General features: G+C 43.2%; 1 protein-coding gene across 5 annotated transcripts in view; it reads left to right on the top strand.

The window, feature by feature from the left end:
* plxna1b (plexin A1b) overlaps positions 1-19,106 on the top strand; it is a 185,371-nt gene that overhangs the window by 30,650 nt on the left and 135,615 nt on the right. For 4 of the 5 annotated variants that reach the window (XR_003832241.1, XM_029430969.1, XM_029430968.1 and 1 more), the window contains exons 2-3: positions 2,102-3,535; positions 17,889-18,071. Coding sequence is in view for 4 of the 5 variants with exons in the window: in XM_029430969.1 (XP_029286829.1) it covers positions 2,354-3,535; positions 17,889-18,071 (1,365 nt within the window). In the remaining variant the exon portion in view is untranslated. Of the gene's footprint in view, positions 1-2,101; positions 3,536-17,888; positions 18,072-19,106 lie in introns of those variants that run through there. The other variant, XM_029430967.1, reaches the window with a different exon arrangement.

The raw sequence follows: 19,106 nt of genomic DNA, 5'->3' as shown, positions 1-19,106 counted from the left end.
TTCCCCTCTGAGTGTTAACTCTCTCTTCTCTCTCTCTCTCTCTCTCTCTCTCTCTCTCTCTCTCTCTCTCTCTCTCTCTCTCTCTCTCTCTCTCTCTCTCTCTCTCTCTCTCTCTCTCTCTCAAAGATAGCTGAATAACACACAAATAAAAAACAGGTTTTATAACCTAAACTCATTCAACACATTCATCCCTCCGAGCTTGGTAAACTGACCACACTAGCTGACCTGTATGCTTGGTGATTGATAGACGGATAGCCTTGCTCCTGTGGCTCACCACAGGGAGAGCAGAAGGCGGAAACCGAGATGAGGAGGGAAAGAAAGGAAAACCCTACATTCCTCTTCGCCTCGCCCCTCTCTGTCCTTCTTTTGATTTTCTTCTATCTTATGTTTTTGCCTCCCTTATCTCCCTTCTCCCTCTTCATATGCTCCTCATCTTTCTATACTGTCTCTCATACTTTCCGATTCGGCGTGGTCATAAAACACCCTTCGTGCAGACACTTTGATAGTCAAGGTGAAATGGAAGTGCGGGGTCTCTGGGAGAGTTGCGTCCTGTTTTGCATAATCGGCATTTACAGGAGAACTAATGTCCCAGTATTGCTGGAACATGATTGGCCTGTCAAGCAGCAACACATGCCTGGTAAACCCTGCTCCTCATCATCATTGTATTGTCGTTGGAGGACGACCAAAGGAGTCCTCTCCTCCTCCTCCTTGTCCTTTACTTGTAAAACCTCCATCCTATAAATTATCTCACTCCTGCCCTTTATATACCACCTCTGTTGTGTGCATCCCTGGTTGTCAAGGGATACCAGCTGTGGGGTATAGTGTGTGTGGTCTGTGAAATAAGCAATAAGTACATTCATATTTGCCAAGCCCCCGTTCTTTATTCATCAGAAATGGCTTGTATGAGGCAATGATGGTGGTGAAGAAGAAGTAGGGAAATACGCACTGAAATGTGGGCAGTTTTGGGCTATGACTGAAAATAGCACCGTGTAAAGAAAGAAAAGATTTACTGGTGACATTAGTATAGGCATGTTGCCACAGGTACTGGTCACAATCCCTGGTCTTGACAGTTTCAGAATAATCAGTTACATTGAGCCCTCTATGTAAGGTGTTTTACCTGCCATGTGTGCTTGAATGTATTTGATTTTCGACTGCCGTGCATTACAGGACGACGTTGCACTGTGTTGCAGCAGAAGATGAACCAGGTTCAACTATTTTTGCCTGAGCCTACAGCGGGACGCTCACTGTACAGAATGATGAGGTCGCCTTTTTGATGCAGTGCAATTGTATGTCTGAACATTGCTTTATTCATATATGTAACTGAATAGCAAGTGACAGGCAGGTTATGCATGTGCTGACTGGGATTGCTGTCTGAAACGAGGGGGCAGGATTGTCTGAGTGTGTGTTGTGTAAGATGGAGACACTTCAAGAAAAAGGATCGTGCAAAATGCAGCATACATCTCAGTCAAGGGTTTATATGTTTCTCTCTGCTATATTTGGCCCGATATTAGTGTATATTGTTTGCGTTGCTCCCTGAGGGAAGGCAGTGTGTTGGGCGACCTGCTGATCTGCCATAAGAGCCTGATGCCTGATACAGTCGCCAGAACTGCAGGCGTAATTTCAATAAGGGGTTACTGTATAGTGTGTTGATAGCATTGAATCCATACACGAAAGCCTTTGAGCAGACTATGGCTATATATTGCTTGCTGTCGATGTAACAGTGCTCACTGGCACTTTTTCAAACCCATGCTTCCTCCAAAGCCACCACGGTCAAGTTGAAAGTTATGAAATATTAAGGAGTTCAATGTTGCGAGTCTATAACTCATTCCAGCAAGACTCGCATTATGTGTACAGAGCCTTTAATAATTGGCCCATGCCTCCCCTGCTATCTTCACTCATAATTAAATGCAGACACACATTTGCCTTCCAGACTTGATTTAATATTATTTATTTATCACTGGGGCAAATGTCAGCTTGATTTTCTTTTCTAATTTTGGCTGTGCAATTTGTGAACCTTTTTGGCCTCTCTGCCTGCTTGATGCATAATCAATAGGAAATGTTCCTTCGACGCTAACCATATTTTTCTTTCTCTGCCTTCCAGGGATCCCACCTCGTGCCTCTGTGGATGATGTTCCCGATGACGACTTGCAACGGGACAGCAGATCAATAGGAGTTTTGTTTCCCCTCCCTTCGTCCTTCTCTCTCCCTCAAACTGTCCTCCCTTATTCCTGGACAGAAGAGCAAAAACGAAAGAAAATCCTGACCTGGGTTTTGGTACCAGAGCTTGTACTCCTCCTTCTCCTCTCTTTCTCCTTCCCCATCCCCCTAAGCCTTGCCTCTAGACAGCCCAGATATGTGTCCCCTAGCTCGGTCAGTGGCTTCCCCTGACCAGGGGAACTTGTTTCTCCTGTTGGGGTTTTTGCTTATCATAAGCTCATCCTTCTCTGGAGGCCAACCCCCACCCTTCAAACAATTTGCCCCTGTTGAGTCGGGGCTTACACATCTGGCCATCCACAACAAAACTGGAGAAGTCTATGTGGGAGCTGTCAACTGGATTTTTAAGCTGTCTAGCAACCTGACCAAATTGCGCAGCCATATGACTGGCCCAGTGGTGGACAATGAGAAATGCTACCCTCCGCCTAGTGTCCAGTCCTGCCCTCATGAACTGGCCCAGACCCCCAATGTGAACAAGCTTCTCCTCATAGACTATGACCAGAACCGCCTCATTGCTTGTGGCAGCACTTCGCAGGGGATCTGCCAGTTTTTACGTTTGGATGACCTCTTTAAGCTCGGTGAGCCCCACCACCGCAAGGAGCACTACCTCTCCAGTGTGGCAGAGTCGGGTACCATGTCCGGGGTCATCATTAGCTCCCCTCATAGTCCAACAAGCAAGCTGTTTATTGGAACCCCCATTGATGGCAAATCTGAGTACTTCCCCACCTTGTCCAGCCGCAAGCTGATGGAGAATGAAGAAAATGCAGACATGTTCAGCTTTGTCTATCAGGATGAGTTTGTCTCTTCTCAACTGAAGATCCCCTCAGACACTTTGTCCAAGTTTCCCGCTTTCGACATCTATTATGTTTACAGCTTCAGCAGTGAGCAGTTTGTCTATTATCTAACAATGCAGCTGGATACTCAATTGACTTCCCCCGATGCCAGTGGAGAGCAGTTCTTCACCTCCAAAATTGTCCGCCTCTGCGTGGACGACCCCAAGTTTTACTCCTACGTAGAGTTCCCAATTGGCTGCACTAAGGACGGGGTAGAGTACCGCCTGGTGCAGGATGCCTTCTTGGCTCGGCCAGGCCGGCAGCTGGCCAACTCCCTGGGGATCTCTGAGAATGAAGACATCCTCTTCACAGTGTTTTCTCAGGGTCAGAAGAATCGGGCCAAACCACCCAAAGAGTCAGCATTGTGTCTGTTCACCCTGAGGAGGATAAAAGAGAAGATCAAAGAAAGAATTCAGTCCTGCTACAAGGGAGACGGCAAACTCTCCTTACCCTGGCTGCTCAACAAGGAGCTCGCCTGCATCAACTCGGTAAGCTAAAATCTGTTCTTTTTGCTTTTTGACTTCTGTTGAGTACGTACTTATTTATACCACCTTTTACCTTAGAGTGAACCAGTTCACTTATCACTCAAAGAACCCACATTATGTTTTGATGGTAAAACGTTGACTGCATTAGCTGGCCCCTTTGGGAACTGATCTAATGTGAATGTATGACAGCATTTCACCATTGCAATACCTTTTCTGAAGAACACTACAAAAAAATATTCTTGTTAGCATATATCAGTATACACATATACAGTATTCATTAAAATATTAAAGACTAGTCTTGATGTTCCCAAGTTTGTGTCTGCTACTCTTTATTTCTTCACTCTACTTTTTTTTTTGTGCGTCTGCTACTTGAATACTGGCCTACTCATGCTACATTCATTTATAAGGGCCACTACTACTGTCCTGCAGTGGTTAATGTAAAGGCTCTTATATCTTCCTCCTGCTGTCTTCTATTTCACTTTTTTCTGCCCATTTTCCCTCTCCCTACAACCTCTTGGTGCTTTGATTTAGTCAGACAGGGGACATCATTAGCCCAGTCCCCTGGATTTGTGAAATGTCACTCAGGAGTAACACACACACACACACACACACACACACACACACACACACACACACACACACACACACACACACACACACACACACACACACACACACACAGTGGTTCGGTGCACTGCAGTGTGAGATCCTGGGGGATAGCATGAGCTAGACTTGGTTTTACTAACTGATCCATGGTGCATGGCCCTGCATGCGTTACATAGGACACCTCTCACACAGACGCACATACATGCAGTCACACTGGAGACCTTAAGGCACTACACAGCAGCACGCACTCTAGTTTCTCTGTAGTGAACATAAATACCTGCTCACATCCTTTTATTTTTTCTGAGTTTCATGCCTCAATCTCCTTGCTTACCCACTCTCTTCAGGCAGCATCTGCCAGAAGCCTCTTATGTCTTTGTGTTCATCTTTTAGTGTTAAGTGTGCCTCACTCTTAGTTGACCACCTGTCTCAGCGACCTCATCTTCCATCCTGTGTGCTTTTTAAATTCACCCATCCACCCCCTCCATCTCGCTCTCTCTTAAGATAGCTTAATTAAAATACCTGCTTTTAAAGCTTTGTCAATGCACATCTTTTTTTCCAGCAGGTGTCTTGCACACACACACACACACACACACACACACACACACACACACACACACACACACACACACACACACACACACACACACACACACGGTAAGAATAGCGCTCTTTCTCTGTGTAGGTCTGCAATAGCTCGAGTGCACAGGTGTGTTTTGTGTGGTCGTGTAAGTGATGTGAACGACCCGGCCGAGTCCTCTTTCACCCCCCCCCCCCCTTTCTTCCTCTCATTTGCCGCTTTCTGTAGATATAGTCTATTTCCCGTTAAGTGGTTGTCTTGATTCTTTTTTTTTTAATGCTTTTCATTCTTTGTGCCCATCACACAGACAAAAGCTCTGAGCCAAAAAAACAGGCTCATTTATTTCAATTAGACCTCTGCATTGGTGCAGCAGGAGCTCTTGGTGCAGATTGCTGTGGTACAAAATGTCAGGTTAGTGCAGTAAAGAATTTGATTCCACCTTTTATGTGGTGCAGTGCAACATCATCCGGTAACTTGCAGTGCTGGCCAGTCAAGTACTGTATGTGCAAATGCACATGCCAGGTAGATAACTGCTGCACTGTGCTGATATGCTGCTTACCTCATCAGCATTTAGCTAGAGGAGAAACATATTGCTGTCATGATAACTCTCCATAGATTGACTACCCAACCTCAAAGGAGTGTAAACGGCTGTGCACTGTGTTTACGTTTGATAAGACTCCAAACATACCGGTGTGCATTTCACATAACCGGACCTTTGCAGCTTGTAGAGCATTTGTACTTGTTATAGCGGGGAAAGCACATATGTAACCAGTTACATTTGAGATGGCTTCCATTAAAGTGTCATACTTGTTAGCCAGCGTGCACTATGAGTTTTGTTTAATTGTAAGAGTTATTTTGCAGGAAGATCATCCCGCGGCAACCCCATCCCATTCTGCCAGCCAGGCCTGTTACCATGGTTACGGGAGTAAAAAAAATAAATAAGGATTAGTTTCACTCATAATTTATCACCACTTAAACATCCTCTCAAAAAATAACTTTTGTCCCATATATGCTGTCAACATTGTTGATGTAATAGCCTCGGAGATAAGCTTATTGGCTGACCCCACGACAGCAGCGAGGCTCGAGGGGTCAGCCTCAGGTTAATGACGTCTGCCACGTTGGCCCTAAGCGGTGACCTAATTGTCAGCTGCCCACCACTGACCTTAACCTCAGTATGTTGTCCGAGCGACCTCAAATCTGACATCAGATGCCTGATATAGTTCTTCAGTGTGGGAGCTGGTATTTTGCAACATGACTAAACACAAGAAGCACAGAGAAACACAGGCCGGATCAGAAAGCAGAACTGAATTAGCACAATAAGTTGAGAGTTGCATTAGCCAGCTAATAGATGCCATTTTCAACTATCGACTATTATTGGCAGCAGTTTAGTTTAAGTAAAGGACAAACTTCTTCTCCTCTTCTCCAGCTGATCTAGGTATATAAACTGGCTCCTGCTCCACAGCTCTCTGACGGTTTAAGCTTTCGGTGTTTGGCACTGAACCCCACCCGGATTTTCCCAGCCACTCAAGGAATTCAAATGCACTTCTCTAGCCTCTAGGCTACAAACGTATAAATGCCTATCTCAACTGCATTTGACTGAGCAGTGTGGGAAAGGCTGTGTGACATGAGGGTTGAGAGTGAATAGGTTTAGTTTGACCCTGCCATAGAGCGGTGGAAAGGGCAAGGCGGTGGGGGGGAGAGGGAGGACTGGACAGCTGTTAGCCACACAGCCATGATGGATGGCCTGGCGCTCTGTCATCTCACCGTGTGGAGTTCAAATTTGTGCTGGATCATAATTTCTTGCCTCTAGCGGTCATTAGGGTGATGTGGTGGCTGTTTTTTCTGTAAACACAAATGTCAGGACACATTAGAAGCAGCTCTGTTATGAAAGTATGTGTGTTGGAAGAAGCACGCACACAAACACACACACCATTCATCACCTCAGCCCTGTTACCTGGCTATATTTGTCTGCTGTGTGTGTGTGTGCGCGGCAATCTATTTGTTTGTGTGTCTCTGTTTTGTCCCTGAGCTTTATTAGTGAACCTCTGACCTTCTCTCCGGTTTGAGAGTGGATCAATACAAACCATTTCCACACAGGGAGAGTGAGAGAAAGACGAGAGAGAGGTATACAGGTGAAAGTAAGACAGGGTGAACGAGTTTCAGGAGGTAAATAAAAGAGAGCGGAGAGAGGGACGAGAAAGAGAAAAAAGGAGGTGCAGGACGTGGGCGGGCGTAAAAATGAGGGAGTCGGAGACAGAGAGGGAGAGTTAGACGCCAAAGCAATGTACGGGAGAGAGTAAGGGAATTTGAAGGATGGTGTTGAGGAGATGAGAGAGACAGAGTAAGTGTGAAAATAACAGAGCGTGCCAAGGAAGAGGCTTGAAGGGAAAGGGGAAAAGATTGATAAAGAAAGTACAAAAAGGAGAAACAAGCACTGTTGTCGACTCCGTCCAGAATGCAGGCGAATGTGCAAGTTTCTCAAACCTGGTCTTCAGCACTGACTGTACACATTGCTATGATCATGCATAGATTTGAGTGTTCAGGCATTTTAAACCTGTCTGCACTAGTGGCTGTGGAAACGAGTGTACTGCAGGTATGCATACAGTACGTACGATAACTGATGCTGCCATGTTTTGTGCCGCATTCGCAGCTGGTTAACTGCGCTTTGGATGTCCAATATGTTATGTTGCTTTTTGAGTGACAGTTGGAATTTTGATTTGACTGGAAAGACTGATCGTCTTTAGAAATAGAATTGAATCACATTTCAAAATGTCTTTGAACGTGTTTTAAATAGGATTTTCAGCCATTTTTCTGCCTGATTATAAATTTGTTTGACTTGACAAAAGCAGTCAGATTCCAATCTGTGTAGATAAAGAGGAGAGACTAAAGGGAGCGAAAAGCCAAGGAGAGAGCAGCAAGCCTTTTACAGCCAGGGTGTGCTCAGAGGGGAGGCAGTGATTCACCGACAGAGAGAAGAGGAGGACGAGAGGAAGAGTGATAGCCCCAGAAATCTTTTGGCCACCACTGCCAAGAACAGCAGGAGAAAAAAAGGGTGGATGACAGAAAGAGGGGAAAGAGATAGAGGGAGGAGAGGAGAGGGTGATTGAATGCTGGCTGCTGCGCAAATAATATCGGTGTCCGTCACCTGGCCACCACACTGTCCTCCTCAGCAGCACGACTCTCTGTCATGTCAATGCTGTGTGTGTGTGCGCGTGTGTGTTGTGGCTCATCTGACAGGGCGTGTATATCACGGAGTAGGTGCTATAATAAGGAAGGACTCAGGAACACAACAAAACTCTTCTGGTGTATGAAATATCACTGAATTTATAGAGGTGTCCTCCAGTTAGAGGAAGTCAGGGAATCTTTTTGCTCAGGGGGGGTCACTTTGCAGAATATATTTTCTTGCAAAAGGCATCTGCAGCAGCTTTTTGCAGCAGCTTTTCTTCACAGCAAGCAACACATTAAACTAGCCAGCTGTCACCTTTTTTTTTACGTTATTAGAAAACATTACTTATAGAAAGTCATGGAATTCAACACCAGGGCAGCACAGGGAATCACGGTCATATTAGCTTCAGCACAATTAACAACAGTCTTGTACAGATGTCCGGAGACGGTTTGCTTTGGGGCTGATCAAGACACGCTCTTATTGATCAGCATTATTTAGCATTCTGTTTTTGAAATTGTTTATTTAGTTCATGCTGAGTATGGATACAGGTCGTCCATATCCTGCACACACTTTCTTGCAACCTTCACTTTCAATGACTTACGCTTTTCCATGGAAATGATACAACGCACCATTGGAATCTATTGAAGTGGAGATGAAGGCTGTGTTTGGTCAATACAGGGCTATGAAGCTGTTAAACACACTGGCCTTAGCCTTACAAATTGTATAAAAGCTCACTTGCACTAATTGTCCAGAAATATTGGGTTAGGACTGAAAATCATCACACAGCAAGTTTTGAATGACTGAAATTGGGACTTTCAATCGGACATCAGATGTCGGATAACATTATGGAAAAAACCACTTGGTTTGGACATTTGTTTCCCTAATTGAAAGCACCAGTGGTACTTGTCTCTACATGAGGCACACATCTGACCCACAGACTATTCAAAATGTCAAGCTGCCTTCTCTCGATCACCAGATGGATGGTGAGGTTTTGAACTGTGTCACAAGCCAATGCATCAATCAATCGGAGATCAATCCTAGCAAAAGACAAAAAGAGTCAATCTCAAGTATTTATTTTTTTCATGCTGCATAGCTCAGCTGTTGCAAGACCATCAGTGTCAAAGGTGAGGTTTGATGCTAAACCTGAAATTGATATTGAAGTGATCACATTTGCATCGTGCTTATTTAGATTTATAGTTGCGTGCTAGTGCTTTGCTGTGGTATTACTTGTACATCACTTATGAGGCAGTGTAGGAGGCGCTGTGATGTGTCTTTCCTTGGAATATGTTTGATGTATGTTTTTTCTTTTCTTTATCTAGATTTTAGTTTAGTGGGGTCAAGTATAAAGACTGTTGCTGCATATACTGAACGATTTAGCTCCTTTTTATTTCACACAGAGATATTGCTGCTGCTGGAGATTTAAGTTATCAGTGTAGTGTGTGTGTGTGTGTGTGTGTGTGTGTGTGTGTGTGTGTGTGTGTGTGTGTGTGTGTGTGTGTGTGTGTGTGTGTGTGTGTGTGTGTGTGTGTGTGTGTGTGTGTGTGTGTGTGTGTGTGTGTGTGTGTGTGTGTGTGTGTTTTCAAGCCAGGGTAGCTGCTAAGAGGAGCATGGTTATCACAATGTGTAACTTCCTGTGGTGAACTGGAGACTGATTACAGCAGTATAGCAAATGCAAATGTTATAACCCATCCAGTGTTTCCCCTACCATTGTCTTGGAGGGGTGCTGCGCCCCGCCAACGGGATAACTCACTTTTCACATTGACAGGTGCGCTTTCATTAAATAAACTAAACACTTATGTTATTGATCTAACTTATGTGCACGTTTCAGTTTGTACTGTCTACTTTGTGCATTCACACTCTGTCCTTCACTCCATTTTGCGAAGGTGATAATTGCACAAATTATAAAAAGTGAGTATTGTAGATCGCAGTGGTGCAATAGTCTGTACCTCTCTATCTGTCCATGTTTGTATGTTTCGCACTGGAGAGAGCTGCTTGTTGGGCCAAACTCTGCCGAAGAGCGCTAACTTTATCCAAACGCACTCGTCCATTCAGCTCGTGCAGTTTGACATGTTTCGTGTTTCACCGCAAGCCCGTCCTCACAAACTAGGCACACTGGCCTTTTACTTCCTCAAAGAAATAATCGTTCGTCCATTTCTCCTGGAAAGTGCGACATTCCGTATCCACATTTCTCTGTTTTACACTCGACATGCTGCGTTCACTGATGTCAATGACCGTCTCGTTTAATATTGAAGTTTTTTGACATGACGTGACCACGTGATGGCACGTTCCGCTCGTGTTGTGTTCAAGGACCCTGACCGTGGCCAGGAAAACCAGTCAATTGCGTTCTAGATTGTATAAATGTTTTTCAAGTTGATTTTTTGCGTGTGTTTAGAATTACCTCGAGGGCCGGATCAAATGGTCTCGCAAGGCCGTACACGGCCCGGAGGTTCCCCACCCCTGCTTTAAACTATGGCTGACAACAGCGCAGAGGATGAGAGTTCTCTTTATTTCTAGGATCCTGTATTCGCTCTGTTTAAGTTCTTTAAACCTGTAATGTTATTTGTTGAACAAACATCGATAAAGGAATATCAGGTTTTCTCTCTGCTGTTAGACGTTAAAACAAATATTCTGCTCGCCATGAGCCCACATTAAGCAAACGAAGCAGGTATTCATTACGTTGTTACAGAAAAGACGAAGTGGATTGGCCAGCTCCTAACCTTATTAAATCCATCATTATGAATATCATCTAATGAACGTTACTCACTTGTGGCCTTTGTAAAACACAGTCCTATTTCTGCAGACCTAATCAAAAAGGTTGTGCCGGCAAATGCGTTTAAGTAATTAGACCTGATTAATTGAGCTAGAGTTGATGAGCAGAGTTAATTGACAGACTAAATGAGTTGAGCTCAGAGACACCGATCGGGCGCGTTGTCTTAAACGTTATTCGTGTTTCGGTTAATATTTTGGTGATTTGATTTGAAATTCAGGAATTTGTTCATTTGCATACAGGATAGACTTTTGAATGCACAGCAGTGGTATGTGTGAGCTAACAATGTCACACCCACTCTGTGCTCAAGTGTCGCTCTCATCCCATTATTAAAGAACAATAGAAAACCTTTTGGAAAAGACCCCATGCAGACATTGTGTGAGCTGCTTAATTCTCTCTCTTTTTTTCTGACCTCTTTCTCCAAGGAGTGTTTAGCTCAACAAATCCCCGTCTCCAGCACCCCTCTAATGATACTAATTGTCAGTGTAATTATGTATTGATCTTGTACTGTGTGTGGGTGGTGTGTTGCATACATCATTATCAGGAGTAATCAGAGAATGTAGGGCAGGGGTTGCGCTTGTATTGCGCATGCTAATAGTCTCTGTGTGTTTGTTTGCTTTAAGTTTCTTTTGAAATGCCCACATCTGCTTCCAGCTTTATGGTTTGGTTCCCTTGTAGATTAGCTACTTTTTATAACCATCTAACTATATATGCATGTGGTTTTTCTGATGTGTGTTAGAAGAATAACCCTGCACACCCTGGTTCCTATCTAAATGTACTTTTACATTTGGATTCTTAGCAATATAACCCCCCCCATTTTTTATTTTAAACCTACAAAGATTTGTTTCCCCTTTTGATATTATGTCCCAATTTATCCAAAGATTATTGTGTTTCCTACTATAACACTCTGATGACCACAGTTTACAATGAACAAAGTCCACTTTCAATTAATGCTCAGATTATGCTTTATTAAATAGAAATGTAAGAGTTTTTTGTTAAGTTTAAATGAGCTGCTGTAGTAATAAAATCTTAAATGTTTTGCTTGATTTTGTCTTCCCGATTAAAAAAGTAAATATATTCCTGAATATTTATTGTAAAATGATTATAAGATACAGGAACCCAAACAGCTAAGTCTGTCCTTCTAAAATGTAATTTTCTTTCACATTTATTTTGTCCCCAGTTTAATAAAAACGTAGTATAATAAAACTACTGGCTGAAATGTTCGATTTCAGTTACTTATATTGAATTATATTACTTGAACTTACATTTGGCATACATTAATTATACATTTTTAACTGCTGCTTAATAATATGTCCTGTACGCAGTTACAGGTACCATTTGAATTTATTAAAATATATTTTACTATGTGAAACCTTTAAATCTGCTGAACCACTCATCCACTGCTGGTCACTAAGCATCTCCATCAGAACAGTTGGAGGTTAAGTACTTTGCTTAAGGGCACCTGTGGTGGTTGATGATGGAGGGAGGAAGTTTGCTACTCATTCACTTGCCCCACCCACATTTCCCAGCTGCTGTGGGGATTTGAACTGATGATCTTTTGATCACTGGCCCTTGTCTTGTCAGCCTCTTATATTTGCATCGGTTTATTTTCACCAGACTGTATACTTCTTTGCGTGCATTTACGGGTGTATTCTTTCCTGAACATGCTCCATACGATATATATATTCCTCCTCTGTCTCACACATTCAGTTGGATTGCAGTATTAACATGTGGTGACAGCTTTTGGAAGCAGCTCTCTAAATTGGTGCCAACTCCTTGAGGTTTCACTGTCTGCCGCGAGTGCACTCAACATAGAAATTACTACTCTGCAACCCATGAATATGGAATTAGAGCAGTCATATCTCTTTCTAAAGTATTGATCAGTTAGGATCCAGTCACATGTTCTAAAAAAAACAGCATCATGGAAAGAAACAATTTATAGTGTGGACAAAAATACTTCCTCAGTTTTGTCCCCCCCTTGAAGCTCTCTAGTCTTGAGGTTTAAATCATCAGCCTGTAGAAACACTGTAGGTAGACTATGAAACACTTTCCCCTCGAGATGTTATTAATGCATCGTGCATTTTGTCCAACACCTTTGAGACACAACCAATCAAACAAACTGTCTCCATGGAGCCAGTGGCGTCACTGCTGACGTTGGTGATGAGCCCTATGAGGCTTTTACGTCTCATTATCATAAACACAGAGGTTGTTCTCGAGGTGTGTCTGTCCGTGGATTAGTGTATGCGAGTGGGACCTATATTCTTCTTTGACAGTGATGTCGACTAACTTTGACAACTGAGACACATTTACATCACAGGTCATTTAGCAGACACTCTTATCCAGAGCGACTTACAGTGAACTAACTACAGGGACAGTCCCCCTGGAACAACTCAGGGGTACAATGGTGGCAGCGCTGGTATTGAACTCACAACCATCTGGTGTTGTATTTGGAAGCCGTACCACTAACTTTATATTATGAACTTGTAGCTAGGTTGCGCTTCTGCTTTATAAATCAGCATAAAAGCGTGTCCATGCATGCCTTTAGAACACATATACACATACAACTCTGCATCATTTCATTTGTTTAGTCTTCTTGAAGAAACTCCAGCAGTGTCTCCATGAGTTCAAGGCCACCGCTGAGATTTCTGGGTAATTTATGAGATGCCATCACCCAGAAATCGCTCACTCGGCTTGGGGCCGGCCACATGCACACGCAAACGCATACATACATGCCAGGTAAAAGGCACCTGCATCTGCCAATATACTCCTAGTACTGCGTGTGTGTGTGTGTGTGTGTGTGTGTGTCTGTGTGTGTGTGCGGCTTTGCACTGTGAGAACCTTTTATCACCTTATATAAAAACAAGGTGGGAGGCTGCAAAGGAACAGCGCCTGCGGTTGATTCCAAATAGTTTTCGTGTCCTGTCGTCCACCGCTCTTTCACTTCTCTCCTGTGCACGCACATTTTGTACGCATGCATGTACAAAGACACAGATGAATTGCAGGCTTAACTTGAAACCATGCTCTCAGTATTACTTGCAGCCACTTCTGCCCCCCTCTCTCTCTCACTTGTCCACTCCTTCCCAGCTCTTCATGATACAAAAACATATTTTGTGTGCATTTTTCTTCTGCAAAAACAGATTTTTGTGGAGAGACATGACGCCTGTTAATGCAACATACTGCCCAATGAATTCACGCTGCCAAATGAACGAGTGTTTTTGCCGTACGTGTTTTCCTTCCACCTTAATAGCCATAATTCACAGCAGTGTTTTCAAACAGCAACACCGTTCGCTCCTGTGAATAAGCCCATATTGCATTCTGCTGTTTCCATAGGATTTTCTGAATGGAGGTTACTATTGACAAAATCCACTTGAGGTCGGCGTAATGTGTGCCCAGACATATTTTTTTGATGTGATGCGTTCAAGAAATGGCAATCATAGGGGAATGATTATTCAACCATTTCCTTCAGCGTGGGCCAAGCATCACACATCTGTAATCAATCAGTGTTATTGTGGGCTGAGTTGTGTGTACGCGTGTGTTTGGTGCCATGTGAATGCCTATATTTCATCGTTTGCAGTGTGAAGTGGCTGAAGCAGCTCCACCCGGGGGAAACCACCACAGTTGTGGCTGTTAGACAGCAACATGCGTGACCTCTAGCTGTTTCCAGGGACCACTCTAGATATATATATATATATATATATATATATATATATATATATATATATATATTTGTGTGCTTTTTTGTGCAATCCTCATGTATTGTATCATGTATGACCTTGAATACCAATTGACAGCCCACATGTACTGTGTATATACACAGTAAGTATAATTCTTCACTTTCATCCAGTATTTTAACCCTTTCAACACTCCCATTTAATATCACAGTTTAGGGAGTATGTCGTGCTCTCAGTCTGTGTATGCAGCAGAGCTTAAACGATTTGTCGATTTAATCTAAAGAAAGAAATTCACTGGTTGGTTACACCCACCAAGTGAATATGTTCTGTTCTTGGTCTTATAGGATGATGAACTGAAAAGCCTTTGGTTTTGGAGTGTTACTCAATTTGCAATTTGCTTACATTTTTATAGCCAAAGTATTTGATTTGTAGATAATGAAAATAATTAGTTGCAACCTACAAATGTGTATATGTATGTATATTTAATTAAATGCCCACTTCTTTGTGAAATAGTGGATTAGAAGTAGTGGTTGAAAAAGAGCATCATCAGGTCCTGTTTTCAGGTTTGACACACACCCATACTTCCTTTTTTTTGGGAGGGAGTCTTAAGAAGAAAAGAAAAAGCCCCAGTGAGTGCAAACTCACAAATTCATTCAGCGCCACATGCACCATGTGAAAATCAGAAACAAGAATCCCCCACTTCTGCATTTCTAAGACCCTGCTGCCAAAGTCAGTGGAAGGTTGTTGGCTTAACTCTTTCTTCCCCGGCGGAGTCCTGCGACTTAGAAAACAGTGCAGAACGTTAAATGTGGTCTCCAGCCAAAAACTCTGCAGAGACCACAGAGGGGAATATTCTTTCCATACTTACTATCAGCTCCAATTCATGTGGTGATCTTTTAGTGCCTTAAATTGCAGAACCAACATAAGAATGTAGCCTCCATTAAAATGCTTTCCAACCTCAAGGGACACGCCTTTTATTCCATGCTGATCTATGCTGTTTAAAGCTTCCAGACCTGCGGGAATGCCATAGCACCTTTACCCTCCAGTGCTCCAGAGACCTATATAGGCTACTGTGTGCATTGTGTGTCCGTTAACCCTTATGGACTCTCGGGGCTACTGTATACAGTACTTTCGACACTGAGTCTCTTCCATAGAAGATGGATTAACCCTTTTAACTTGTTTTCCTTGGGCTCTGACCACGTTGGTGTGTCTGTGTGTTAAGATTGGTGGATTTCTCTCCCATGACTACATTGTTTAAAATTGTTGCCCCTAGTTGTATGTCATACAAAGACGATGGGAATTGTTTTGTTGCTTGTAGGCAAATCTGTGTGTACCCACACCAAATAAACTGGATGCTTTGGCTGAATGTGTGTCTCGGTGTGTGTGTATGTGTGCACAGGTTTACAAGTCCTTGCATGTGGCTTTTTGTCTGTGTGTGTTGTCTGTCAGTCGCCTTTGTTCCGAGTAAAGAAATTGCCTCCTGGCCATTAGTTCTTACAAAAGAAAGTTGTTTCAGGTAATGGCGGTGTGTGTTCCTGTCTCTCACTGTCTTAAATACGCATACGCACACACACACACACACACACACACACACACACACACACACACACACACACACACACACACACACACACACACACACACACACACACACACACACACACACACGCGCACGCACGCACAAAGAGGCTTCAATTAAAATGTCTATTTTTTCTTTGCTTTTACCATCAAAGGAAGAAAAGGAAAGCAAGCTCTTTGTTGACCCCCCGTTGCCCATAGACTGGAGACACACACACACACGCACACGCACACTCACACTCACTCTCTTAGGAGAACATAATGCAGCTCCAAACTAAGAGGTGTGTGAGGGACGGAAGAAAGGGGCAGAGGGAGTCTTGCCGAGGAGGGATGGATGAAGAGGGAGATAAAGAGCGATTAAGCGAGAAAAGATGGATGGACGGAGGTAGAAAAGGACAGAGAAGATATTGATGTTTGCTCAGTTACTGTGTCAGCTGAAAGGAGAAGGAGAAAAAGAGCGAGAAAGTAGAAAAAGGCAGAATAACGGGTTATTGACATGTGCTGTGCTGTAGGCAGATTGGGAGGGAGAGAGTGAGGGTGAGGGGTGTTATCTTTTTTCCTGTGTGGATCAATCAGATGATGTAGTGATAAGACTGTGGATTACACCGCCATTTACACACTCCCCAAGTGTGTGTGTGTGTGTGTGTGTACACATGTGTCTGTTGGCTCTGGTTGACACACACTGACACCCATTCAGTCCCACACTTTAGCAGTCACTCAGCAACCTCGAGTCTGACACACACACACACACACACACACACACACACACACACACACACACACACACACACACACACATTTGGTCTCTGTCAAAAACAATATTGCCAAAGCAGCATCCAAAAAGTACTTTTTTTTATTGACACACAAAGGTTTTTATGATCAAACCTTGGGCTAATAGGTAATACTTTCATTATCATGACCACTATTTTCAAGTCGTCAAAAACTCCCATCACAATTTCCCTGAGCCCACGTTGATGTCTTTATTTTAAGATGATTTTTACAGAGTTATAAAGCAGAAGGACATGGTCAATTCTCAGATTTGAAAGGCTAGACAAAGTTCAAATTGGGTGTCACCAATTAATGATTTGGTGTGTGTGACTTGTCAAGTTATGTCTGTAGAAAAGTAAAACATTTGTTACTTTAACAAACCCTTCATTGTCTGTGGCACTTTAACCCTACTCCATAGGCAACTGATTATGCTTTGTGTGTGTGCGTGTGCGTGTGGTAACTGGTTAAGGCATCATATGGGTCAGCAGATTGCCTGGGGCGATGGGCCCCTCGTGACACGGGAATGCTCCAGATATTGTCACATGGTCACCAGCCTTACTACCATGTTACCACCGTGACTGAACACTTTACAATATGCGAAAGGTTTTGCACGGTGGGATTCTGATAGACAGAAAGAAGGGTGTGTTAACGAATGGCTCATGTTTGAATAGGATGCTCAACATGTAGGATAATCAAGTGAAAGCATTGAAGTTAGATGCTGCACTTATAGCCTTGTCTGAACTCCCGCTGTGATATATAAACAAGTAACAAGTGGATTGCTTTCAAGATGTTTTACGGAGGGTCGTCCTTTGAATCACTGGGCTAAGGCGCTCGATGTCTCGGGCTTGATCCGTAGCTTTGTTAGGTTTCACTCCCTGCTCTCTCCTAGTCCCTCTTCTCTCTTTATTTTGTTTTAACAAAAATAAGGCTTCAAAATACAAAAAAGGACATTATTTAAAGTGTACTTAGCAAGAAGTGGCACAAGATAAAAAGGACTTTGTGGTATTTATAACATCTAAATACACAATTGACACGACAAACCTCAGTGACACACCCAACCCATAGAAAGCATCTTTCACTGCTGACATTTGTGTTTTTTCTTATTAAGGTAGAAAATGAATTCTAGAAAAGGAGATCCTTGGAATCAGAATACAATTTAGAAAATGTTTTGTTCTTTTGTCGGGCCTCTCGTCTTACTTGTTGTCTTTTCTTCCTTCCTCCAGCCGCTGCAGATAGACGATAACTTCTGTGGCCAGGACTTCAACCAGCCTCTGGGGGGAACCAGCACCATCGAGGGTATCCCCCTCTTCATCGACAAAGATGATGGCATGACCTCGGTGGCGGCGTACGACTACCGTGGCAACACTGTGGCTTTTGTTGGCACGCGGAATGGCAAACTGAAGAAGGTAGGGATGATTGTTCTGTTTGTTTTGATGTGGGGATTTTCCCGCCTTTCAGGACACCCAACGTCGCCTTACAGTGCATTTAAAAGTTAAAACAAAGACGGAAAACAATGACATATTCTTTTTGGATTTTGAGCTCTGTGGTTCAAGCAGAATTGCCTACATGTCAAGTGTAGAACAAACTTTCTTTTTGGTACTTGTCATTCCAAGGACATTTAGAGAGAGAAAGGGATTCAGCTTCAGTTTTGAGTGGCGAGTAGTTTTTCTGCCACTGGTGGTTATTGCTCTCTTAATGAACTGCGTGCTTACAACGTAATCATTCTGCATTAACACGAAACACTTGGCAGGCACTTTTTTCACACTAAGATTAAACGCCGTCAACTCTCTTTTTCTCGCCAGTGGACACCTCCAATAGGACATTCAAGGGCCTCTTTAAAACCTGTTCGTTTAACAAGCAATTTAAAGCGAGTCTGTGGCTACTCCCCTCATTGATTGTCATGTTAGTCACGTCACACATAAAATGTTACTGCTGTATCCCAATGCCACATATCGCCTCGCCTCTAATTTTAAGAGCTTGCCTTCAATCAATCCAACAGCGTTGACTGGTGAATGGCTTATCTGTTGTGGTCAGCTGTGTAGTCTGGAATAATTCAGGTGGGTAGATTGAGGCTACATGGATAGTGCTGAGATGAATACGATTTTTAGCTTTCTGTGTGCTGCTCAGCTTCATATGACTCTGTAGAGCAGTTTAGGAGGGAATTGCTTAAAGATTTTTAAGTTGTCTTTTTAGTTTAATTTCCACACTACAATTTGGGGTTTGTGTGATACTTATTTTAACTGCACTGATGCAGCGGTTGTACCCTTTTGTGGGGGAATGCGCAGGCTCTTGGATAAAACCATGTTCACTATACATTAATGTAACAGAGTGACAACTGGGTTGAATATATTTTTGGTTGACATGGCAATTGTATGTAAGATGTACACTCTTACATTACCCCATAATTGTGATTCTATCTGTGTTACATGCCCGTGTGCAGC

Source organism: Cottoperca gobio, chromosome 5, assembly GCF_900634415.1.
Source record: "Cottoperca gobio chromosome 5, fCotGob3.1, whole genome shotgun sequence".
NCBI classification, from domain to species: domain Eukaryota; kingdom Metazoa; phylum Chordata; class Actinopteri; order Perciformes; family Bovichtidae; genus Cottoperca; species Cottoperca gobio.
The sequence above is the reverse complement of the archived record's forward strand: the minus strand, read 5'-3'. Positions and strand labels throughout refer to the sequence as shown.